Source organism: Oncorhynchus kisutch, linkage group LG1, assembly GCF_002021735.2.
Source record: "Oncorhynchus kisutch isolate 150728-3 linkage group LG1, Okis_V2, whole genome shotgun sequence".
NCBI lineage: Eukaryota > Metazoa > Chordata > Actinopteri > Salmoniformes > Salmonidae > Oncorhynchus > Oncorhynchus kisutch.
The window spans coordinates 10447211-10470988 of NC_034174.2; the positions used below are offsets into that span (position 1 = coordinate 10447211).

Below are 23778 nucleotides of genomic sequence, written 5' to 3' on the forward strand. Positions count from 1 at the left end.
TTTCTCTCTCTCTCTCTGTGTGTGTGTTGTGTCTCTCTCTTCTCTCTCTGTCTCTCTTCTCTCTCTCTCTCTATGTCTCTCTCTCTCTCTCTCTCTCTCTCTCTCTCTCTCTCTCTGTGTCTGTCCCTCTCTCCCTCTCTGTGTCTCTCTCTTTCTATCTCCCTCTCTCTATATATCTATATATCTATCTATCTCTCTCTCTCTCCCCCACACTCTGTCTATCACTGTCTCGAACCCTTTTTGTGTGTGTGTGTGTGTGTGTGTGTGTGTGTGCTTGTGTGTGTGTGTGTGTGTGTGTGTGGTGTGTGTGTGTGTGTGTGTGTGTGTGTGTGTGTGTGTGTGTGTGTGTGTGTGTGTGTGTGTGTGTGTGTGTGTGTTCAATAATAAATCAGCCAAGTAAAAAAGAACACAGATAATGCAACACTATCTTTCGTAGCGAGGACAGTGTGTTGATATTGCATTCTCTGTACATATCCACATAGCCAAGGTGAACAGCCTGTGTCCAGGTCCTATGAACTGAAGTGAACCTGACTAGACAAACAGTATCTCCAGCCCTTCAGTCTATAGTGGCATGTTCAGTAGTTTCAGATCATATTTATTTTTTGAAGAATTGTTACAAGCTAGGTAAGCAAACATAGTCTACAAAGGAAGAAGGAGCCCTTGGATGTAAGGCAGTAAGTGTGCATGTCTGATGTAGCCTAGATATTGATATTTCAGTTGAACATGTTTTACAAACAGAAGGATCTTAATCATGTAATATTTGACAAAAAAATTATCACATAACACAAATGACACACCCTCCAAAAGAAGGGAGCAAACCTGCTCTTGTTTTTGATTATTTAACTGATCATTGTTCACACATTTATAACAACAACCAAAAAATTTAGAATTTTATATTTCATAGGACTCTATAAGTTTCACGGCTGATAACGCTTATGAAAAAAATTACGTCACTCTTGTGTAATGCATAAAGACTACAAATCCCAGACACCCTGTCGGCGATGTAAAAATGCAAAGTGCAAGCATCCGCCTCTTCCACTGACTGACTGATCAACTTCAAAACAGCCTTTTCTAAGCGTGACCCTCTTAGAAAGTGAGGTGGTTAGATTGAACGTTGTTGGCCTTTTGAAATCGTACAAATATGCTGTCGTTGACGTTGAGGCAAATCGCACGGGTGAGTGACTACTTATTAATTTCGCCAACGTTACTCGATGATACAACTCGCTAGCTTCACATCAAATTACAGCAAAATAGCATGCAATGACCAGCCAGGTGGCTAGCTAAAGCAGCCACGTTTGCAGCTGTATATTATTATTATTATTATTATTATAATAGCTAGCTATCTGGTTAGCTTAAAGGCTACTGAACAGTGTGGCAAATCAGGTTGCCAAAGCTAAACTAGCTGGATTGGTATGGTGCAGGTACAGCTAGTTCGCTACGTAGCTAAGCTAATTACCCACGTTAATGTTATCTGACATGACTGGCTGGTTAACTACTGTAGTTAGCTAGGCTATACTCCTGAGAGACCACACACACACAATGTTGTCTGTTTAATGGTTGTGTACACGCGTTTAAATGTGTTTCCATGGTTTGTGATCATAGGAAAATGAGATGGTCCCAACATGTGTTTTTAGTAAGAGATCAACTTTCACTATCTCCCTCCCAGAGTCCCACGCTTACTTTGCACCACTCTGCACCACTGGGGACAAAGATGCCAGGTAGCTTGGCCAGTTTCCCACGTGTTTGGTTTGACATTAGGAACTAACTGTACCCTTGAGTGATTGATTACCCCTCTAATGTAAGTAACTCTCTCTAATATAGTTAAGCCTAGTTACGCGTAGTTACACGGTATGGATAGTAAACTCGTCAGATGTAAACACTTAGCCTCACATGGTTACTGTTAAACTGGTGAGTGATGCAACAGTGTAGTTGGTTTCATCATTTCAGCTGGTTGGCAAATTATACGGTCACTTTTCTAGCTACATTCATGTAGTTTTGGATAAATTATTTTAAGCTGGGAATAATTTTTTTTTTTTTATTTTTTTTTTTTTTTTTATACAAACATTTTTAAATATAGTCCTATTTGAATGTAGGAACAATTTGAAATGATGTGAATATGTTTCACGATTTGACAGTAGTTGATTGCTAAAATGTTTGTGGACTTTGATGGCTAAAATGTTAGGGATCCTTTCAGAGGAAGTTTTGTATTGCACAAATTACAAACGTTCTTTACAAACTGAAACTATTTTCCTAGACAGGGCAGTATCTGAAAGCTCAATGTGCAAAATGCAGCTTTTCTGCAAGAACAGTCGACAAATATTAACCCTTCTCAAGGTAGTACTTCTGCAGTTGGCATATAGTCTACCTGTTAATTACACCAGTCAGCTAATAAGGAACCTAATAGCTTGATGTTTATTATGTAAGTGTCAAGATAGTATTTCTGTCTGCATGGGGCTAATACATCAAACTGTCACAACACTTTCAATGGCCAGGCTCCGTATTCACCTTCTCTCACTCTTCAAACAAACATGCAACCGGTTTGTGTATCAGAGGACTGAGCGAGCCGAACACCCGTGAAGTGGCAACCTTCTCAACGTGGATTAGACAAGGAAGTGAGAATCTGTTGTGCAGACAAACTAATGTAGAGCAGCTGATGCAAGGCGGCTCTTTGGGTTAATGTTTCCTATTAATATGACTGAATGGCTTGCATGCTTCTCCTATTGTGCTAATCAGTTATGAATGCATCCTAATGCAATTTCAAAGATCTCACGAGTTGCAGTCTGTATGGTGGCGTGCACTCATGTAGAAATAAGGAGGTGGCCTTAATCACTTTACTGAGGTTTTTAGGTCCAAGGCCGATCATCTCTGAACTACTTACTGTCTGTAATCATATATCTGCCTCCTGGGCTTTCATTTTGCAGGAGTGGCTGTTTTAACTTCAGTAAAGTAGGCCTACCACAAAGTAGTGAATTAGTTATGCATATGTGGCACTAGAAGAAGACTGCCTTGAAGTTTAAATGCAATTCAAAACTGCTCACAGCAGATGTGTTCTTTTTGTTGTTGAAAATCAGTGAAATTGCCATATAGTCTAGACATGGCTAGTTTCAACGAGTTTAGGACTGTAGCTAGGAGTCTGGCCTGTCTGCATTGTTTCTTCATGGCTATACTGTCACGTATCAATCTGCGTCTATAAAGAGCCCCTTGTACTATTGAACCTTTATTTGACCTTTATTTAACTAGGCAAGTCAGTTAAGAACAAATTCTTATTTACAATGATGGCCTGGGAACAGTGGGTTAACTGCCTTGTTCAGGGGCAGAACGACATATTTTTAACCTTGTCAGCTCGGGGATTCGACCTATGAAACCTTTCGGTTACTAGTCCAACGCTCTAACCACTAGGCTACCCTGCCGCCTCTACACTCTAACCACTAGGCTACCCTGCCGCCCATCCACTCTAACCACTAGGCTACCTGCCCCTATATCCTATAACTCTGAGTCCACCGTTTTGACTGGGTTCATATTATTGCCTTCGGAGGAGCCAAAGCTCAAAGCTCGTCGTCGGCCAATGAGCTCAGTGGTCTGTGCACACACCCCTGACCTGTAGCCTCTGTGCACACCCCTCTGTGGCCACTCAAGGCCACTGCAAGGGGGTGAGCTACTGTTAAGACGAGCACAAGCTGAGTACCGCGTAGCCACATGTACAGTCGGTATTAGACTGTAGTTATTTTGAGGATCGTGGTTTTCATTGCGTTTGGAATGGGCTGGATTGTAAAATCTGTGGTTTGTGGAGTCCTTGACTTTGCTTGTTGGCTTTAATTGGCTATAGCCTACATGTGTTAAGCTTTCCATTTTAATATGAAGTATGAACTTACGAGTGAATGTTACAGAGGTCTTAGCCTTATTAGCTCTCGGTGGGGTGGGTGGGTGGGGCTCCCGAGTGGCACAGTGGTCTAAGGCACTACATCTCAGTGCTAGAGGCGTCACTACAGACCCTGGTTTGATTCCATGTTGTATCACAACCGGCCGTGATTTGGAGTCCCATAGTGCGGCGCACAATTGGCCCAGCGTCGTTCGGGGTTTCGGGGTAGGCCGTCATTGTAAATAAGAATTTGTTCTTAACTGACTTGCCTATTTAAATAAAGGCTAAATAAATAAATAATGGCATTTTAAAGAAACTATTAAAAAAATTACATTTTCTTGAGCAAAGACTGTTCCTCAGTGAGACAGGAGTGTCAGAATTCCAATCTGGTATCTAGGGAAACAGACACTCACTTTCCGGTGATCCCTAACCTGAAGTTCTGTGTTAGGCTTCAGTGACTGAAAAACACTGCCTTACCAGTATGGTTTCTGCATATTTGAGACATAATGTGTGAGGAAAAGCCACCAGATAGGCAACACAAGTGTTTCATTGTGATGGTCTTTATTTATCTTTTTGAAGTGCTTTGGTAGTTTTTCTGATCTGTTTTCTGAAGAGACAAAGTGATTGGTTGAGATCTGTATTTACTAAACTTTAAAGCAAGTTGTTTTAATAGGCAAGAATTCTGTGTTGCTGCCAATCAACCAGCACCTGATAAAAAAATTAATAATAATACTGCATGCATAATCTAGAGAGCCTCTCTAAAACTCACCAATGACAAACCAGCATTAACATCACTGTTACTTACGTTTGAAAAACAGAAGTGTTTGCACAGATGCCTACAGGTTAAGCAGCAGACAGGATCCAGTTTGTCTAGCCTAGGCCTACATGTAAACATTGGATGTAGAGAAGGTAACAGATTTGTTCCTTGAACTGCCCTCTCAACTGTCAGTGGCCTATAACAAGGGGTTAACGTCGTTGTGATGTTTTGGAGGCTTTGTACCGCTAGACTGAAGCCCTGCTGATTTGTTCCTGTGACGCCCGTCTCGTCACACACTGGCTGTATCCAGCCAGACCCACTTCACCCTGGCCAGTTTTCTCCTTTTTTTTTCTCCATTGGCTCTGTCCGCCTTGTCATCCCAGCTGAATCAGGGGGCAATTTGTAACGGCAGTTCTCCTATTAGTCAGTGACGGGAAGAGAGGGAGCGGCTGTTCTCCTGACTGATACTTCTGCCTTGTTTTACACCCCTCTCTTGCCCTTGTCTCCTCCTCACTCGCTCTTTTCTCTGTCACCCGTGTTACAAGGCTGATTGTAGTTTCACACCAGGCCTGATGGACCACAGTCATCTGGAAAATGGACTCCTCTTCAACGACCCAGAGGAAGATGACAAGAAATAATCAGTTAAAATGGAAAGATAGTTGGAATTTTCTTTCTTTGTTTCTTCCTTTTATCAGCCAAAAAGGATAGTAGCAGGCCGGGTGTAGAGGCAGGTCAGACAGGAAATGACAAACCACTGCATCCTCAACCTCGTGACCGTGTGTGATGCCTCAGTACCTCCCTACTAGAACATAGTAGACAACATGCTGATCTCATGTACCCTTGTCATCACTACTAGTTTCTCATCCAGTCCACCTTCAAAAGACATTCATCTGTTGTCTAAATATAGTGCTGCCAACAACTGTGACAGATCTGGTCCTTAGCATCCACATATCCTCTCACTACTTCTCTAGGATCAATTAATCATGCTGTTTTTTTAATTAATACAGTGTAATGATGTGGGGTGGGGGGGGGGGCTGCAGCAGGCAGAGCAGGCCTCTGGGAGGAGGAGTGTCATCTGTTTGTTTAGAGGAGACTGCTGCCCAGGCTAGACGGAGGTGGGAGTAGGGCTGTGGCGATTATATAGAGTTTTTTAAAAATTATTTTTTATTTATTTTTTTTCAATATATTTGAGTTTGTTTTAGCACGATATGGAAAATGCCTGTATCGGGAAGAATCAAGGTTGTGTTATAATGTTGCATTTGTAAAACGTTACAACATCTCACTGTCTCTCCTCTGTCAGCCCAATGTCCAATCATGTCCCAGTTGCGTGACAACACGTGCACAGAGGTTCTCCACCAATAACAACCCTAGACAGCCGTTCACAAATTGTAACCCCGCCGGAGAAGTGTAGCGCCGGCTCGGCCTCGCGTGAGGACGCCGGCTGCTCGGCCTCGCGTGAGGACGCCGGCTGCTCGGCCTCGCGTGAGGACGCCGGCTGCTCGGCCTCGCGTGAGGACGCCGGCTGCTCGGCCTCGCGTGAGGACGCCGGCTGCTCGGCCTCGCGTGAGGACGCCGGCTGCTCGGCCTCGCGTGAGGACGCCGGCTGCTCGGCCTCGCGTGAGGACGCCGGCTGCTCGGCCTCGCGTGAGGACGCCGGCTGCTCGGCCTCGCGTGAGGACGCCGGCTGCTCGGCCTCGCGTGAGGACGCCGGCTGCTCGGCCTCGCGTGAGGACGCCGGCTCGGCGTGAGGCAGAAACGAAATCATCCACGAAAAGGGCAGCAATATTTTTTCAGTAATATGGAAGTGGTTGGGGTCTGATGTTCAGCAAACGAATGTACTGTGCAAAATGTATCGAAAGACGATTGCTATGAAAAGCAGCAGCAGCACAACCAAGAGAAGTTTGCGGTCGAAGGAGCTCTATTACATAGCGAAATATATGGTCCCGATCTTTACAGTAGAAAAGCTGGGCTTTAAAAAGCTCCTAGGTACAGTTGACAGCAAGTATTTCACGGAAGAAGCCCTGCCGCGATTATACACTGCTACCCGCGAAAGAGTCGCAGAGAAGCTGGCTAGTGTTTATTTTTCCACCACAGCCAATCTATGGTCCAGCAGAACTTCAGAGCCGTACCTACGTTTGACAGTCCACTACATAAATGAATCGTGGTAGATGATCATATGGGTGAAGTAATAGCCCAGGGTCTGAGGCTCTCTGGCATCGTGGTAGATCATCATATGGGTGAAGGTATAGCCCAGGGTCTGAGAGTCTCTGGCATCGTGGTAGATGACCATATGGGTGAAGTAATAGCCCAGGGTCTCAGAGGCTCTCTGGCATTGTGGAAGATGATCATATGGGTGAAGGTATAGCCCAGGGTCTGAGGCTCTCTGGCATCGTGGTAGATGAGTGAAGACCGACAGGTGTGCATGACAACTGACAGCGGGAGTAACATGATAACAGCATTGCGCTTGAACAACTGGACCCGCCTGCACTGGCTTCACCTCGCCATCGGTAAGTGTGACGTTGGATCATTTTAAAGTGCATTCTAAAAAGTTGTGTTCAGGCCAGCTGTAGGTTGTGTTAGTAGTTGTCCTTTTACCAATCCAATAGCAAATAACCACAGGCTGTTGTTTTTAGTTTATAACAAACTCAATTGAATACATTTTCAGTCAAAATGATTACACATTTAAACAGCTTGTGGTGTAACATTCCTAAACAATAGAATAGATGTGTGGGAGGGGGAGATGGGGTGGCGTTGGTTTGACAGGTCAACTGAATACTGTACTTGTCACATTTATTTAAAATGCTGCCGTTCTTAGAATCCTTCATTCTTTTCAGAGACTGGTGTGAAAGACCCATGAGTTCTCACCGTGCCTTTGGGTTGGGCAAGAAAGTGGTCAGCACCTTTCCCTTCAGCTGGAACAAGAGGCAAGAGTTGTCTGGAGCACAGGCTGAGCTCAGTCTACCTGCTCACCAGCTCACCACTCCCCAACCATGTGGGGGTCAAGACAGAAAATTATAGAACAAATCCTGGAACAAGAAAAGGCCCGAGTCCTGGGCTCAGAAGAAAAGCAGGCACCTGGTGCCCAACTATCAGGATATCAATGTGTTGGAGTCAGTAAACAAAGCCATAGGCCCACTACAGGAATTCACTGACGCGCTGTCTTGGGGAGAACTACGTTAGCGTCTCCTACCTCCAGCCTGTGAGAAACCTGTTCAACTGCAGCCTCCTGCAGCCAGAGGAAGGTGAGGTCACGCTCACAAAGAAAATCAAGAGTGCCCCACTACAGTATCTCAACTATAAGTACGAAGACCCTGCCACAGTTGAACACCTTGATATGTCCTCGCTGGTGGATCCCCGAGTTCAGGACCACATGTATAGCAGATGACGACAAGATTGAGAGCATCAAACAAACATCTGTTTTTAGAGCGGAGGTCTCTGCTAGCTGAGGAACGCACACGTCACCCTGGGCACAACTGTACGCCACAAAGTGAACCGGTGTCTAAGAAAGGCAAGAAAACACTGGCAAAGCTTTTTCAAGATGACGGCACTGTCTGGCCCAGAGTCAGAGGAGGACGACATCAACTGAGTTTTCATGTTACTTGTTGTCAGTGCTTTTAGACCCCTGACACAAAGACCCACGTGAGTGGTGAAGACTCCATGAGGCCTACATCTCAAGACTGAGTAAGCTTGCTAAAAAAAAGTACCAGTGTATTCCTGCTACAACTGCCCCTTCGGAGAGGGTCTTTAGCACAGCTGGGAACATTGTGACATGTCACAGGGCCTCAAGCCAGAGTTAGTAGAAGGGAGTGTGTTCCTCTCCAGGGCCTCAAGCCAGAGTTAGTAGACAGAAGGGCGTGTGTTCCTCTCCAGGGCCTAAAGCCAGAGTCAATAGACAGAAGGGCGTGTGTTCCTCTCCAGGGCCTAAAGCCAGAGTCAGTAGACAGATGGGCGTGTGTTCCTCTCCAGGGCCTAAAGCCAGAGTCAGTAGATGGGCGTGTGTTCCTCTCCAGGGCCTAAAGCTAGAGTCAGTAGATGGGCGTGTGTTCCTCTCCAGGGCCTAAAGCCAGAGTCAGTAGACAGACGGGCGTGTGTTCCTCTCCAGGGCCTAAAGCCAGAGTCAATAGACAGAAGGGCGTGTGTTCCTCTCCAGGGCCTAAAGCCAGAGTCAGTAGACAGATGGGCGTGTGTTCCTCTCCAGGGCCTAAAGCCAGAGTCAGTAGATGGGCGTGTGTTCCTCTCCAGGGCCTAAAGCTAGAGTCAGTAGATGGGCGTGTGTTCCTCTCCAGGGCCTAAAGCCAGAGTCAGTAGACAGACGGGCGTGTGTTCCTCTCCAGGGCCTAAAGCCAGAGTCAGTAGATGGGCGTGTGTTCCTCTCCAGGGCCTAAAGCCAGAGTCAGTAGACAGACGGGCGTGTGTTCCTCTCCAGGGCCTAAAGCCAGAGTCAGTAGACAGACGGGCGTGTGTTCCTCTCCAGGGCCTAAAGCCAGAGTCAGTAGACAGACGGGCGTGTGTTCCTCTCCAGAAACTTGTGAAGAACAAAGTAAAGGATAATATTTTGTTTGACAGAATTTTATAATTTGATTTATTATTGTGCATGTTCTTCTTAGGGATACCTTTTTTTCATTCTTATTTTTTAATTGATTTGCATACAATGATGACAGCCTGGCACACAGTGTTGCTCATTTGTTTTGCAGAAATAGGCCTTGAGGCATTGTGTATATATTTTTTAAAGAGAAATTCAATGAAGAATTATGCCTTGGCCTTTTATAATTTGTTCAGAGAAATTGAGATCGTGAATCGTCCAAATCGGTGAAAAAAAATGTAGTTATTACTATAAGGCTATATCGCCCAGCCCTGGTGAGAGGGGGACAGAGGAGCCTGCTTCCCAGGCCAGCCCTGGTGGGAGGGGGACAGAGGAGACGATCGCCCAGCCCTGGTGGGAGGGGGACAGAGGAGACGATCGCCCAGCCCTGGTGGGAGGGGGACAGAGGAGACGATCGCCCAGCCCTGGTGGGAGGGGGACAGAGGAGACGATCGCCCAGCCCTGGTGGGAGGGGGACAGAGGAGACGATCGCCCAGCCCTGGTGGGAGGGGGACAGAGGAGACGATCGCCCAGCCCTGGTGGGAGGGGGACAGAGGAGACGATCGCCCAGCCCTGGTGGGAGGGGGACAGAGGTGACTGCCTCCCAGGCCAGCCCTTGGTGGGAGGGGGACAGAGGAGACTATCGCCCAGCCCTGGTGGGAGGGGGACAGAGGAGCCTGCTTCCCAGGCCAGCCCTGGGTGGGAGGGGGATAGAGGAGACTGCTTCCCAGGCCAGCCCTGGGTGGGAGGGGGACAGAGGAGCCTGCTTCCCAGGCCAGCCCTGGGTGGGAGGGGGACAGAGGAGCCTGCTTCCCAGGCCAGCCCTGGGTGGGAGGGGGACAGAGGAGACGATCGCCCAGCCCTGGGTGGGAGGGGGACAGAGGAGCCTGCTTCCCAGGCCAGCCCTGGGTGGGAGGGGGACAGAGGAGCCTGCTTCCCAGGCCAGCCCTGGGTGGGAGGGGGACAGAGGAGCCTGCTTCCCAGGCCAGCCCTGGGTGGGAGGGGGACAGAGGAGCCTGCTTCCCAGGCCAGCCCTGGGTGGGAGGGGGACAGAGGAGCCTGCTTCCCAGGCCAGCCCTGGGTGGGAGGGGGACAGAGGAGCCTGCTTCCCAGGCCAGCCCTGGGTGGGAGGGGGACAGAGGAGCCTGCTTCCCAGGCCAGCCCTGGGTGGGAGGGGGACAGAGGAGCCTGCTTCCCAGGCCAGCCCTGGGTGGGAGGGGGACAGAGGAGCCTGCTTCCCAGGCCAGCCCTAGGTGGGAGGGGGACAGAGGAGACTATCGCCCAGCCCTGGGTGGGAGGGGGACAGAGGAGACTATCGCCCAGCCCTGGGTGGGAGGGGGACAGAGGAGAGCTTGATGGATTGAGTGTGTAAGGAGCTAATAAAAAGGATGCAGTGCCACTCTGTTTAGCATCCTACAGTGACACCAGTGCAGAAAGGAGGGGATGCCCTCAGCGCAGACAGATGGACACCTCCGTCTGCTCTCTGCTGTAAGCAAGGCTGTGTGGGTGTATGTGCCAGCGTGTGGGCAGACAGCAAAGGACGGGTCCCGGCAGTACTTAATGACCCGTGTGATTTCTGTGTGTGTGGAACGTGTCCCCTGAGGGAGCAGGCGAGTGGACCTGAGCTGTCTCCCCAGGACTCCTCACCCCCACTCCCTCGGGTGGACCTTAGCTGTCTTCCTCCTCACACACTCGGAGTGGCCCGCAGGCTGACAGAAGGCCAGGAGAGTTGGGTTTCACCATCACCCATTTAATGTGCCAACCTGGGAGGAGAGGATGGGGCCCTAGATATTCTTCCTCATCAGCACCACAGGAACTAGCTCCAGGGGAAATAACTGCAGGCCTGCCAGGCAGCTCCTGGAAGAGCTAGTACATGTGTTTGAGGAAGCAGCCACAGCAGCTCGTGAAGGTGAACGATCTGTGATAAAGATTTAATGTTGTAGGCTAATAGATGTGTGTAAATAACCTGTCATTAGAATGAACGTGTTCCTATGTTCTGGAGATAGTTGTGTGAAAAATGGCCTGTGGTATTTATGACTTTGCAGTGTGCAGAATAATATGTGACCTATTTTTCAAGGCATGAATTCTACTTGTTTTGACAAATATTTTCTCTTTCAGAAGTGCAGTGTTTAAAATAAAAAATAATAAAAAATGTTTTAGTGACTCAGGAGATGGACACACACACACCAGACAGTATATAACCCGTACAGTCATCCTGGTCACCATCATTTGTGTTAATTGGATTTTAATAGCACTAGACTGGCTCGGTAGGGGGTCTGGGTAAATAGAAGACCATCATTAGGCCAGCCCTGCTGTTTAATAAAAGGTGATGAGCTATTTAATTTGCATGCACCCCCCCCCAGAGGCTAGGGCCTCTGTTTTCGACAGTTATTCTCTTCTCACCATTGTCATGCCATACTACAGTCAGGTCGGTGTTGTACTTTAACCAAATGATCTGAGACTAGGTTTGGAAAATCTGACAAGCACAAACCACAATCTTAGTGAGTCAATGCTATCCCTATTGTAACAGCCGTGCAGAGAGTAAACTGAGGGCTAAGGGAGAACTGACTAAACTGCCCAGAACATGAGCCAGCCTTTATTTAACCAGGACGTTCCATTGAGGTCAGAAGCCCTCCGTTCCAAGGGGGCTAATAGAAATGGGGTAAATGTGTGTAAAGGGGAGAGCTGAAACTGTGTACTGTCCTGCAGCTAGCTGTGTGGAGAACTAGTCAGGCAGAGAACTAGGCATGGTGCTAGCTGTGTGGAGAACTAGTCAGGCAGAGAACTAGGCATGGTGCTAGCTGTGTGGAGAACTAGTCAGGCAGAGAACTAGGCATGGTGCTAGCTGTGTGGAGAACTAGTCAGGCAGAGAACTAGGCATGGTGCTAGCTGTGTGGAGAACTAGTCAGGCAGAGAACTAGGCATGGTGCTAGCTGTGTGGAGAACTAGTCAGGCAGAGAACTAGGCATGGTGCTAGCTGTGTGGAGAACTAGGCATGGTGCTAGCTGAGATTAGATAAGAGGAAGTGCTGTGTAGCGTTCCTGCTGTTTCTGCTCTGCGCTGGGTCTTCAAAGCAGCTAGCTAGCTAGCTCCCTTCCCTAACTACAGCTGATAGAGGCAACCATGCTGATTATTATCACTCAAACACCAAGCTAACTCTAAATTATATTAGTTACATATTGGAGTGCATAAGTGGGACATGTCTGTTAAAAATAGAAAATGTTATATCTGTCTTCATGTGTCTAGATGTATTAATTGTTAAAAAAAGAGACATTGACAACAAAGCTACTGTACGATTTGAAACACATAGGCCTATCTTCTGAAACCATTCTGGTTGTGTAGTACTGACACTTCTACTGTAGGTCCAACACTACTGATTGAGGAAGATCAATTTTACAGTCTTAACAGCTAAGATATATGGTTAGTAAATAGCCGAGAGCTAGCGATATTTGAGAACCGCCGACTACGCTACGAGTTGCAATTTTTGGGGGAAATTAGAGTTGTGAGAAACCTGGCTGAAAATAGAGAAATTTGCAACCCTAACACCATTCATTGTCCTTTTCTTTATGACCTGGTTCAAGACATAACAAAACACCATTCGGATACTATGACTCTGCCCCTCAGTGACTGCTAGCAGCAGCAGCAGCACCATGGAAGCATAGGCTTTGCGAACATTGCTTGGATAGCTATTTTCTACGAGGGAGAACTGCCCCAATGAAATCTCATGATTTAATAGCATACATTCTAACGGCATAAAGTAAATGGACCGTCGTGGTGCCTCTGGGTCCGCTCTAGTCTCCCTCCCAATGAGTCAGACAGCATACTTCCTCACTACAGACTAGATCTGCTCTATCAAGTACAGATGGAGCTAAAGCAAAAAGCACATTGAAAAAAAAATGTAACAGTCATGGAAGCCTGGAACCTGAATAAAACTGAACAGCCACATCCAAGGGATATAGTAGCTAGAACCTACTCGTCGCAGATCTGGTAGGACAAAAAAGCCTGACTGGTCAATTTGATTGTTTCTCCGTGTTCATCATGCTCTACTGTAGGTGTCAGGGTGACATGTTGTGTAGAACAGTATAGAACTTGGTGTATCCCAAACAGATCCAATTAAAATGTCAGCTATTGTAGTTTCTAGAAACATTGAAATAGTTAGAGTTTTGATTTAATCTGTTACAGTGCCTTCAGGAAGTATTCACACCTTGACGTTTTCCACATTTTGTTGTTAGACTGATAATTTTTTTTGTTAAATGGACTGAATAAAATGTATCCCCCATTTACAGAAAATGCGCCATAATGACAAAGTGAAAACATGTGTTTTGACATTTCTTTGCTATTTAAAAAAATATATAATAATTGTAGTGAAATACAGAAATATCTGAAGTATTCACACCCCTGAGTCAATACTTTGTAAATGCACCTTTTGGCAGCAAAACAGCTGTGTCTTTCTGGGTAAGTCTAAGACCTTTGCACACCTGGATTGTGCAACTTTAAAAAAAAGATTTTCAAATATCTTCAATCTCTGTCTAATTGTTTGTCAGTCATTGCTAGACTTTTTCAGGTCTGGCCAAGGAATTTCAAGTCAAAACTGTACTTTGGCCACTCAGGGACATTCATTGCCTTCTTGGTAAGCAACTCCTGTGTGGATTTGGCCTTGTGTTTTAGGTTATTGTTCTGCTGAAAGGTGAATTCATCTCCCAGTGTCTGGTGGAAAGCAGACTGAACCAGGATTTCCTCTAGGACTTTTGCCTGTGCTTAGCGCCATTCTGTTTCTTTTTTTATCCTGGAAAAATTCCCCAGTCCTTAACGATTACAAGCAATACCCATAACATGATACAGCCACCACTATGCTAGAAACTATGGAGAGTGGTACTCAGTAATTTGTTGTATTGGATTTGCCACAAACATAACACTATTCAGGTCAAAAAGTTTGCTTTGTTTTTCAGTATTACTTTAGTGCCTTGTTGCAAACAGGATGTATGTTTAGGATTTGTTTTAAATTCCTTACAGGATTTTTTCACTCTGTCAGTTAGGTTAGTATTGTGGATTAACTGCAATGTTGATCCATCCTCTGTTTTCTCCTATCACAGCGATTAAACTCAAACTGTTTTAAAGTCACCATTGGCTTTATGGTGAAATCCCTGAGCAGTTTCCTTCCTCTCCAGCAACTGAGTTAGGAAAGACACCTGTATCTTTGTAGTGACTGGGTGTATTGATACGCCTGTATCTTTATAGTGACTGGGTGTATTGATACACCATCCACAGTGTAATTAATAACTTCACCATGCTCAAAGGGATATTCAATGTCTGCTTTTTAATGTAAAAAATTTACCAATAGGTAAAATTGGTAATCTACCAATAGGTGCCCTCTGGGGCATTGGTAAAACTCCCTGGTCTTTGTGGTTGAATCTGTTTGAAATTCACTGCTTGACTGAGGGACCTTACAATTATCTGTATGTGTGGGGAACAGGGATGAGGTAGTCATTCAAAAATCATGTGAAACATTATTGCACACAGTGAGTCCATGCAAGTTAAGTGATGTGTTAAGCAAATGTTTACTCCTGAACTTATTTAGGTTTGCCATAACAAAGGGGTTGAATACTTATTGACCTAAGATATTTCAGCTTTTCATTTTTAATTAATTAGTTAAAATTAAACAACAATTCCACTTTCACATTATGGTGTATTGTGTGTCGGCCAGGTACAAAATTCGGGCCGTAACACAACATTTGGAGAAAAAAAAATCAAATTTTTATTTAACCTTTAACTAGGCAAGTCAGTTAAGAACAAATTCTTATTTTCAATGACAACCCACTGTTCCTAGGCTAACTGCCTTGTTCAGGGGCAGAACGACAGATTTGTACCATGTCAGCTCGGGGGTTTGAACTTGCTACCTTCCAGTTACTAGTCCAACGCTCTAACCACTAGGCTACCCTGCTGCCCCTGGTGGTGTGAAAAGTGGTGTGAATAGTTTCTGAAGGCATGAAAGTTACCTGGTTGGTGTATTATGCTTTGTGACATCGTTAGCTATCCCTAGTTTATCACTTACTGCATCTGCATGCTTGTTGCGTTATTTTTCTTGGTGCGTTCGTTCTAAGTAGTATAATCTAATCTGTTGAAAACCGTGGCAGGAGGTCGTTTTTTGACAAAGAGAAATGGGTGTATTCATGTGGTTGTTGAAATGCACAGATCGCTTTATATGTCCTCTCAACAAAAAAAACGACCGGTAGTTTGAAAACTTAGCAGCATATTTTTCTGCCATGCTGCTTTGTTGACATCTCCAACCACCCCTCACCGGGTATTCAGACAATAAGCAGCTGCTAATGCTACTGCTGTCTTAACCAATGGGATTTGTAGATCAGACGTGTGTTCTTGTGAAATTGCCATTTTTATTTTTTGCATGCTAACACCACCTCTGTTTCTAATCTTTTTTTTTGTGAACACAACCCAGTTATTTATTTTTGTAATCATGGATCCATAAATGACCTGTTCCTCTCTGTCTGTGTTTTTCCCTACCAGCCATTGTGCCTGCGTGCCCCGGTGGCCCTGAGCAGCGTTGGGGCGAGGAGGAGCCAGCATGCGGCTACCCGTAGTGTGGAACAGGAGGCCCCGTGGACTGGGCAGGACAGTCTGGCCCAGGACGACCCGGAGATGTGGAACTTGCTGCGGAAAGAGAAGGACAGGCAGTGTCGGGGACTGGAGCTCATTGCCTCTGAGGTGAGTGTGTGACTGGCTGTTTGGTTGGCTAGCTATCTGTCTTTCTGGTTGGCTGGCTCGCTATCTGTCTTTCTGGTTGGCTGTCAGAAAGAGGAGGCCTGTAGCTCATGGTAAGCTGTATGTTAGTCAGTTGAGAAAGAAGCAGTTTGACAGGCCCGGAGTCATACTAAGGATGTGCATCTCTCCTTTCATGAAAAATTCGATACACATCCGGATATATGGGATACGATACACATCCGGATATATGGGATACGATACACATCCGGATATATGGGATACGATACACATCCGGATATATGGGATACGATACACATCCGGATATATGGGATACGATACACATCCGGATATATGGGATACGATACACATCTAGATATATGGGATACGATACACATCCGGATATATGGGATACGATACACATCCGGATATATGGGATACGATACACATCCGGATATATGGGATACGATACACATCCGGATATATGGGATACGATACACATCCGGATATATGGGATACGATACACATCCGGATATATGGGATACGATACACATCCGGATATATGGGATACGATACACATCCGGATATATGGGATACGATACACATCTAGATATATGGGATACGATACACATCCGGATATATGGGATACGATACACATCCGGATATATGGGATACGATACACATCCGGATATATGGGATACGATACACATCCGGATATATGGGATACGATACACATCCGGATATATGGGATACGATACACATCTAGATATATGGGATACGATACACATCCGGATATATGGGATACGATACACATCCGGATATCAAATCAAATCAAATGTTATTTGTCACATACACATGGTTAGCAGATGTTAATGCGAGTGTAGCGAAATGCTTGTGCTTCTAGTTCCGACAATGCAGTAATAACCAACAAGGAATCTAACTAACAATTCCAAAACTACTGTCTTATACACAGTGTAAGGGGATAAAGAATATGTACATAAGGATATATGAATGAGTGATGGTACAGAGCAGCATAGGCAAGATACAGTAGATGGTATCGAGTACAGTATATACATATGAGATGAGTATGTAAACAAAGTGGCATAGTTAGTGGCTAGTGATACATGTATTACATAAGGATACAGTCGATGATATAGAGTACAGTATATACGTATGCATATGAGATGAATAATGTAGGGTAAGTAACATTATATAAGGTAGCATTGTTTAAAGTGGCTAGTGATATATTTACATTTCCTATCAATTCCCATTATTAAAGTGGCTGGAGTTGAGTCAGTGTCAGTGTCAGTGTGTTGGCAGCAGCCACTCAATGTTAGTGGTGGCTGTTTAACAGTCTGATGGCCTTGAGATAGAAGCTGTTTTTCAGTCTCTCGGTCCCAGCTTTGATGCACCTGTACTGACCTCGCCTTCTGGATGATAGCGGGGTGAACAGGCAGTGGCTCGGGTGGTTGATGTCCTTGATGATCTTTATGGCCTTCCTGTAACATCGGGTGGTGTAGGTGTCCTGGAGGGCAGGTAGTTTGCCCCCGGTGATGCGTTGTGCAGACCTCACTACCCTCTGGAGAGCCTTACGGTTGAGGGCGGAGCAGTTGCCGTACCAGGCGGTGATACAGCCCGCCAGGATGCTCTCGATTGTGCATCTGTAGAAGTTTGTGAGTGCTTTTGGTGACAAGCCAATTTCTTCAGCCTCCTGAGGTTGAAGAGGCGCTGCTGCGCCTTCTTCACGATGCTGTCTGTGTGAGTGGACCAATTCAGTTTGTCTGTGATGTGTATGCCGAGGAACTTAAAACTTGCTACCCTCTCCACTACTGTTCCATCGATGTGGATAGGGGGGTGTTCCCTCTGCTGTTTCCTGAAGTCCACAATCATCTCCTTAGTTTTGTTGACGTTGAGTGTGAGGTTATTTTCCTGACACCACACTCCGAGGGCCCTCACCTCCTCCCTGTAGGCCGTCTCGTCGTTGTTGGTAATCAACTACCACTGTTGTGTCGTCCGCAAACTTGATGATTGAGTTGGAGGCGTGCGTGGCCACGCAGTCGTGGGTGAACAGGGAGTACAGGAGAGGGCTCAGAACGCACCCTTGTGGGGCCCCAGTGTTGAGGATCAGCGGGGAGGAGATGTTGTTGCCTACCCTCACCACCTGGGGGCGGCCCGTCAGGAAGTCCAGTACCCAGTTGCACAGGGCGGGGTCGAGACCCAGGGTCTCGAGCTTGATGACGAGCTTGGAGGGTACTATGGTGTTGAATGCCAAGCTGTAGTCAATGAACAGCATTCTCACATAGGTATTCCTCTTGTCCAGATGGGTTAGGGCAGTGTGGTTGAGATTGCATCGTCTGTGGACCTATTTGGGCGGTAAGCAAATTGGAGTGGGTCAGGGTGTCAGGTAGGGTGGAGGTGATATGGTCCTTGACTAGTCTCTCAAAGCACTTCATGATGACGGATGTGAGTGCTACCGGATATATGGGATACGATACACATCCGGATATATGGGATACGATACACATCTAGATATATGGGATACGATACACATCCGGATATATGGGATACGATACACATCCGGATATATGGGATACGATACACATCCGGATATATGGGATACGATACACATCCGGATATATGGGATACGATACACATCCGGATATATGGGATACGATACACATCCGGATATATGGGATACGATACACATCTAGATATATGGGATACGATACACATCCGGATATATGGGATACGATACACATCCGGATATATGGGATGCGATACACATCCGGATATATGGGATACGATACACATCCGGATATATGGGATACGATACACATCCGGATATATGGGATACGATACACATCCGGATATATGGGATACGATACACATCCAGATATATGGGATACGATACACATCTAGATATATGGGATACGATACACATCCGGATATATGGGATACGATACACATCCGGATATATGGGATACGATACACATCTAGATATATGGGATACGATACAACAACAAAAACAATCTGGGCCTCTGAGCTGGATCTGCCTGAGGTTCCTCGACTGAGCTGGATCTGGGCCTCTGAGCTGGATCCGCCTGAGGCTCCTCCTCTGAGCTGGATCTGCCTGAGGTTCCTCGACTGAGCTGGATCTGGGCCTCTGAGCTGGATCCGCCTGAGGCTCCTCCTCTGAGCTGAGTGGCCCTCTGTTAGTGTGTGGAGGGGTGGTTCAATGTGGGGTGTGCCTAAGATTAACACTATCAGATTAGGAGTGAGGGCAATTGATGCTCTTTGTATCTGAAATCACCATAACATGTTTTGAGTTAGTTCTATGTCAGTATGTGTCGTTAGCATTGCATTCAGAAATGAATATAATGCAGCTTTGGATTTGACCCCCCCCCCCCGTCTCAAAAGCAAATGGTTTAGACCGTTGTCTCTCGCACTGTGAGCACAGTTGATCTCACAGTCATATGCAGTTACATGCATAAAAGTTCGACAGGCTACTGACCTGAAAGAAACAAGGCATCAATTCAGTCAACAGATGAGGGTTATTTTCAGAATAAAACCATATGCATTTCTGACCAACGCCTGCTTCATTTGGAATGGTTTGGGCTTAAATTCTCTCTGTAGTTTTCTCTATCCTCCCTCCCAGCTCAGTGGAATATATCAGCCCACTCTAGTGTGAGGAAAATCTGACATATTCGGGGCCTCCCGAGTGGGGTAACGTGCTAGAGGCGTCACTACAGACCCGGGTTGGATCCCGGGATGTATCACAACCGACCGTGTTCGGGAGTCCCATAGGGTGGCGCACAATTGGCTCCGTATCGTCCGGGTTAGGGGAGGGTTTGGCTCCGTATCGTCCGGGTTAGGGGAGGGTTTGGCTCCGTATCGTCCGGGTTAGGGGAGGGTTTGGCTCCGTATCGTCCGGGTTAGGGGAGGGTTTGGCTCCGTATCGTCCGGGTTAGGGGAGGGTTTGGCTCAGTATCGTCCGGTTTAGGGGAGGGTTTGGCCGGGGGCTTTACTTGGCTCATCGCACTCTTGCGACTCCTTGTGGCGGGCCGGGCGCCTGCAGGCTGACCTCGGTCATCAGTTGAACTGTGTTTCCTCTGACCTGTTGGTGCGGCTGGCTTCCGGGTTAAGCGGGGCGGGTGTTAAGAAGTGCGGTTTGGCAGGCCAGGTTTCAGAGGACGCATGACTCAACCTTCTGAGCCTGTTGGGGAGTTGCAGCGACAAAACAAGATCAAATTTGGGGAGAAAAGAGGTGTAAAATACCACCCCCCCCCTTTTCTCCTCGCAAAGCACACTCACACCTTCCTCTCTGCAGGCAGACTACAGCCAAGGCTTCCTGCTCCAGCTTCTACTAGCCCGGCCTGGATATTTTTAAGAGGAAAACACACAGGCAGGGATTGCATTTCCAAGTCTAATGTGAGGAGTGGGGTGCTTTCTCAGTGTGGCACACAGCAGAAATGTGTGTGTACGCTGTTAGCTGAGCTGTTATCTCACATCTCCTTCTCCAGTGGAGGTGAAGTCTGAGCGGCATTAGCATACAACCCTGTAGGGAGGCCCGCGCGACGCGGCCTGAAACCTGACAGGCACTGTGATAATCTGAGCTGAAGAGTCAAGATGCCACACTGAGGTGTCTATCCCCTGTCACCTTTCTCTCCCTGACACTGTCAGAAGTGGTTACAGACAGTCCCTTCCCTCTCCATCGGTGGGCCTGACACTACTTATGGCCGTTATAGCAGGGATCCTAACCTGTCCTTAGAAACACTGTAACATCCTGGCCCTCTGCCTTAGAAACACGGTAACATCCTGGCCCTCTGCCTTAGAAACACGGTAACATCCTGGCCCCTCTGCCTTAGAAACACGGTAACATCCTGGCCCCTCTGCCTTAGAAACACGGTAACATCCTGGCCCCTCTGCCTTAGAAACACGGTAACATCCTGGCCCCTCTGCCTTAGAAACACGGTAACATCCTGGCCCCTCTGCCTTAGAAACACGGTAACATCCTGGCCCCTCTGCCTTAGAAACACGGTAACATCCTGGCCCCTCTGCCTTAGAAACACGGTAACATCCTGGCCCCTCTGCCTTAGAAACACGGTAACATCCTGGCCCCTCTGCCTTAGAAACACGGTAACATCCTGGCCCCTCTGCCTTAGAAACACGGTAACATCCTGGCCCCTCTGCCTTAGAAACACGGTAACATCCTGGCCCTCTGCCACCTAAACTATCAATAGAGACCAAACGTTCTGAGTGGACTGATCCCTTGTGGAGGCTGTGGGGATGAGGCAGTCCATCAGACATGCTACTGAAATGTAACATGGTTATATAATGTAAGAATAATGGTGCAGCACTAATAGCGGTCGCTGTCTGCAGTTCTGAGTTGTTGAATTGCCGCCTTTTCTTAGACCATGTTGATATGTGCATAATAGCGACATTAACCAGCGTATTGGTGTTGAGAACCATGTGGCGGAGGCAGCAGCAGAGTGAGGAGACGAGAAAACAGCCCTTACCTTAATTGTCTAAGAAAAGTGAGGAGGGCGCAAAACCCAACTGAATTAGATCTATAATCAATAGTCTAACTGTTAAATGTGCCTGGCTCTATAAATAATCCATATCTACAGAAATAAGACCGATCTTGATTCCGTTGCCTGTTTTTGAGTGTTTGTTTTTAATAACTTAGTGATTCCGTGTGCACCAAACCTCACGCAGCCACATGTCAAATAAACAATTTCACATTCGCCTGGTTTTAATATTTGCTATGCTGTAATAAAGGTTTTTACACTTTTTCCATTAGAGCAACCTCTCTGGTATTCTTTAATTTATTTACGGTTTACACTGTTCCAAATTGTCAGAAATGTATATTTATAATAATCCTCTTGATATACTTTTATTATTATTATTATGATCGTAATAAATAATGTCATTATCATCAGTAGGCGTAATATAGCAGCCTTGTATAAGCACCATCAAGCTGTAGGCCTCAGAGCACATCCTGTTTAGTTTTAATACCGTAGGCCTATAAAAATAGGTTTCTGTATCCATCATTTATTCGGTCATGTCGTCACACAGCGTACGAGTCATTCGTGATTTGAAATGCAATCAAGGATTTTAGTTTTTACATAAAATAACAAGACGACCCTTGAATAATTTAGTGTCAATTTCGGAAATTGTTTTCACAAATGAATTCAACTGTTTTTAGTCTTTGTTGTAAAAAAAAATGTATGCCTTTTTATTACAGAAGACTAATTGATTTAGTTTACATTGTTCCAAACGATCAGAAATTATATTGTAATCTAACAGCACTTGTTTGGCAGACATAATATGCACACAATGCCTTGCTCCTCACCTTTTTCTTGATCTCCAGTATTTTCCACAACTAGTCACATTTATTCCACACATCGCACTTCCCCTTTACCTCCTGAGCAACCAGTAAACATTACTCCGTTTTCAAGTTTATTTGTCACTTCCTCTGCATCCATTTTGCTGTCACATGTTACGGCGTTCAGAGTTTACAACCAATTTATTGGTCTGGTTATGATATGCTATAGGTCTGGCCCTATTGGTCGTCTGAATGCGATGCATACACGTGGCATGTAAATACATGAGGGTTTAGGAAATGTTTCTCCTAAACAAATTTGGGATTTCGGTAACAGAACTTTTAAGCCAGAAATGGCTCTAACTATGTTGCTGGTCACTTGCTGTCATTTGTTTTTAACAGTCTGAGCCCGGCACGGCACAATCAAATTCCGGTTGTGTCTTTTAATTATTTAATCAAACAGTGTGTATTAAAGCATCAGACAAGCTCAGTGCATGTAGTTGATTTGATTAAAACACACAGGATGTGTCCATATATGTGGAAAATACACATTTTATACATTCTGCCCAATCGATTGGTTTAAAGAACAGAACTCTCGGTCGACCAAGATATTCTATTTTTCTTTGTAGATGAGAATAGAAGAGGCAGTGTATGAAGTCTGGTTGAATAGTGTGATTGCTGTTGTCTTTGAGGGTGGGATTCTACTAATCACTTAGCAGTTTATAATTTGCCTTGGCCTTTTCCATCTGTCTCTTGCGTTGATCTGATCCTGATGTCCAGCTTCTGGTTTGCCTCTCCTCTCCAGAACTTCTGCAGTCGGGCTGCGCTGGAGGCCCAAGGATCCTGCCTCAATAACAAGTACTCAGAGGGCTACCCAGGCAGGAGGTAAGGCTACTATGTAACAGTGAGGGCTGCAGGGTAGCCTAGTGGTTAGAGTGTTGGACTAGTAACCGGAAGGTTGCAAGTTCAAATCCCAGATCTGTCGTTCTGCCCCTGAACAGGCAGTTAACCCACTGTTCCTAGGCCGTCATTGAAAATAAGAATTTGTTCTTAACTGACTTGCCTAGTTAAATAAAGGTAAAATAAAAAATGACCATACTAGGTTAGCACACCACTGAGAACGCATGCCCAATGCATTGACCATACTAGGTTAGCACACCACTGAGAATGCATGCCCAATGCATTGACCATACTAGGTTAGCACACCACAGAGAACGCATGCCCAATGCATTGACCATACTAGGTTAGCACACCACTGAGAACGCATGCCCAATGCATTGACCATACTAGGTTACCACACCACTGAGAATGCATGCCCAATGCATTGACCATACTAGGTTAGCACACCACTGAGAACGCATGCTCAATGCATTGACCATACTAGGTTAGCACACCACTGAGAACGCATGCCCAATGCATTGACCATACTAGGTTACCACACCACTGAGAATGCATGCCCAATGCATTGACCATACTAGGTTAGCACACCACTGAGAACGCATGCTCAATGCATTGACCATACTAGGTTAGCACACCACTGAGAA

The 23778-nt window shown here is 46.0% G+C and overlaps 1 protein-coding gene across 1 annotated transcript in view; it reads left to right on the forward strand.

Annotated features, from left to right (window-relative positions):
* The first annotated feature begins 1016 nt into the window (after positions 1-1016).
* The window catches only part of shmt2 (serine hydroxymethyltransferase 2 (mitochondrial)), a 30608-nt gene continuing 7846 nt past the window's right edge, over positions 1017-23778 (forward strand). The window contains exons 1-3 of the mRNA XM_031825703.1: positions 1017-1174; positions 15721-15918; positions 23040-23119. Coding sequence (XP_031681563.1) covers positions 1142-1174; positions 15721-15918; positions 23040-23119 — 311 coding nt within the window. The 5' untranslated portion in view covers positions 1017-1141. The remainder of the gene's footprint in view (positions 1175-15720; positions 15919-23039; positions 23120-23778) is intronic.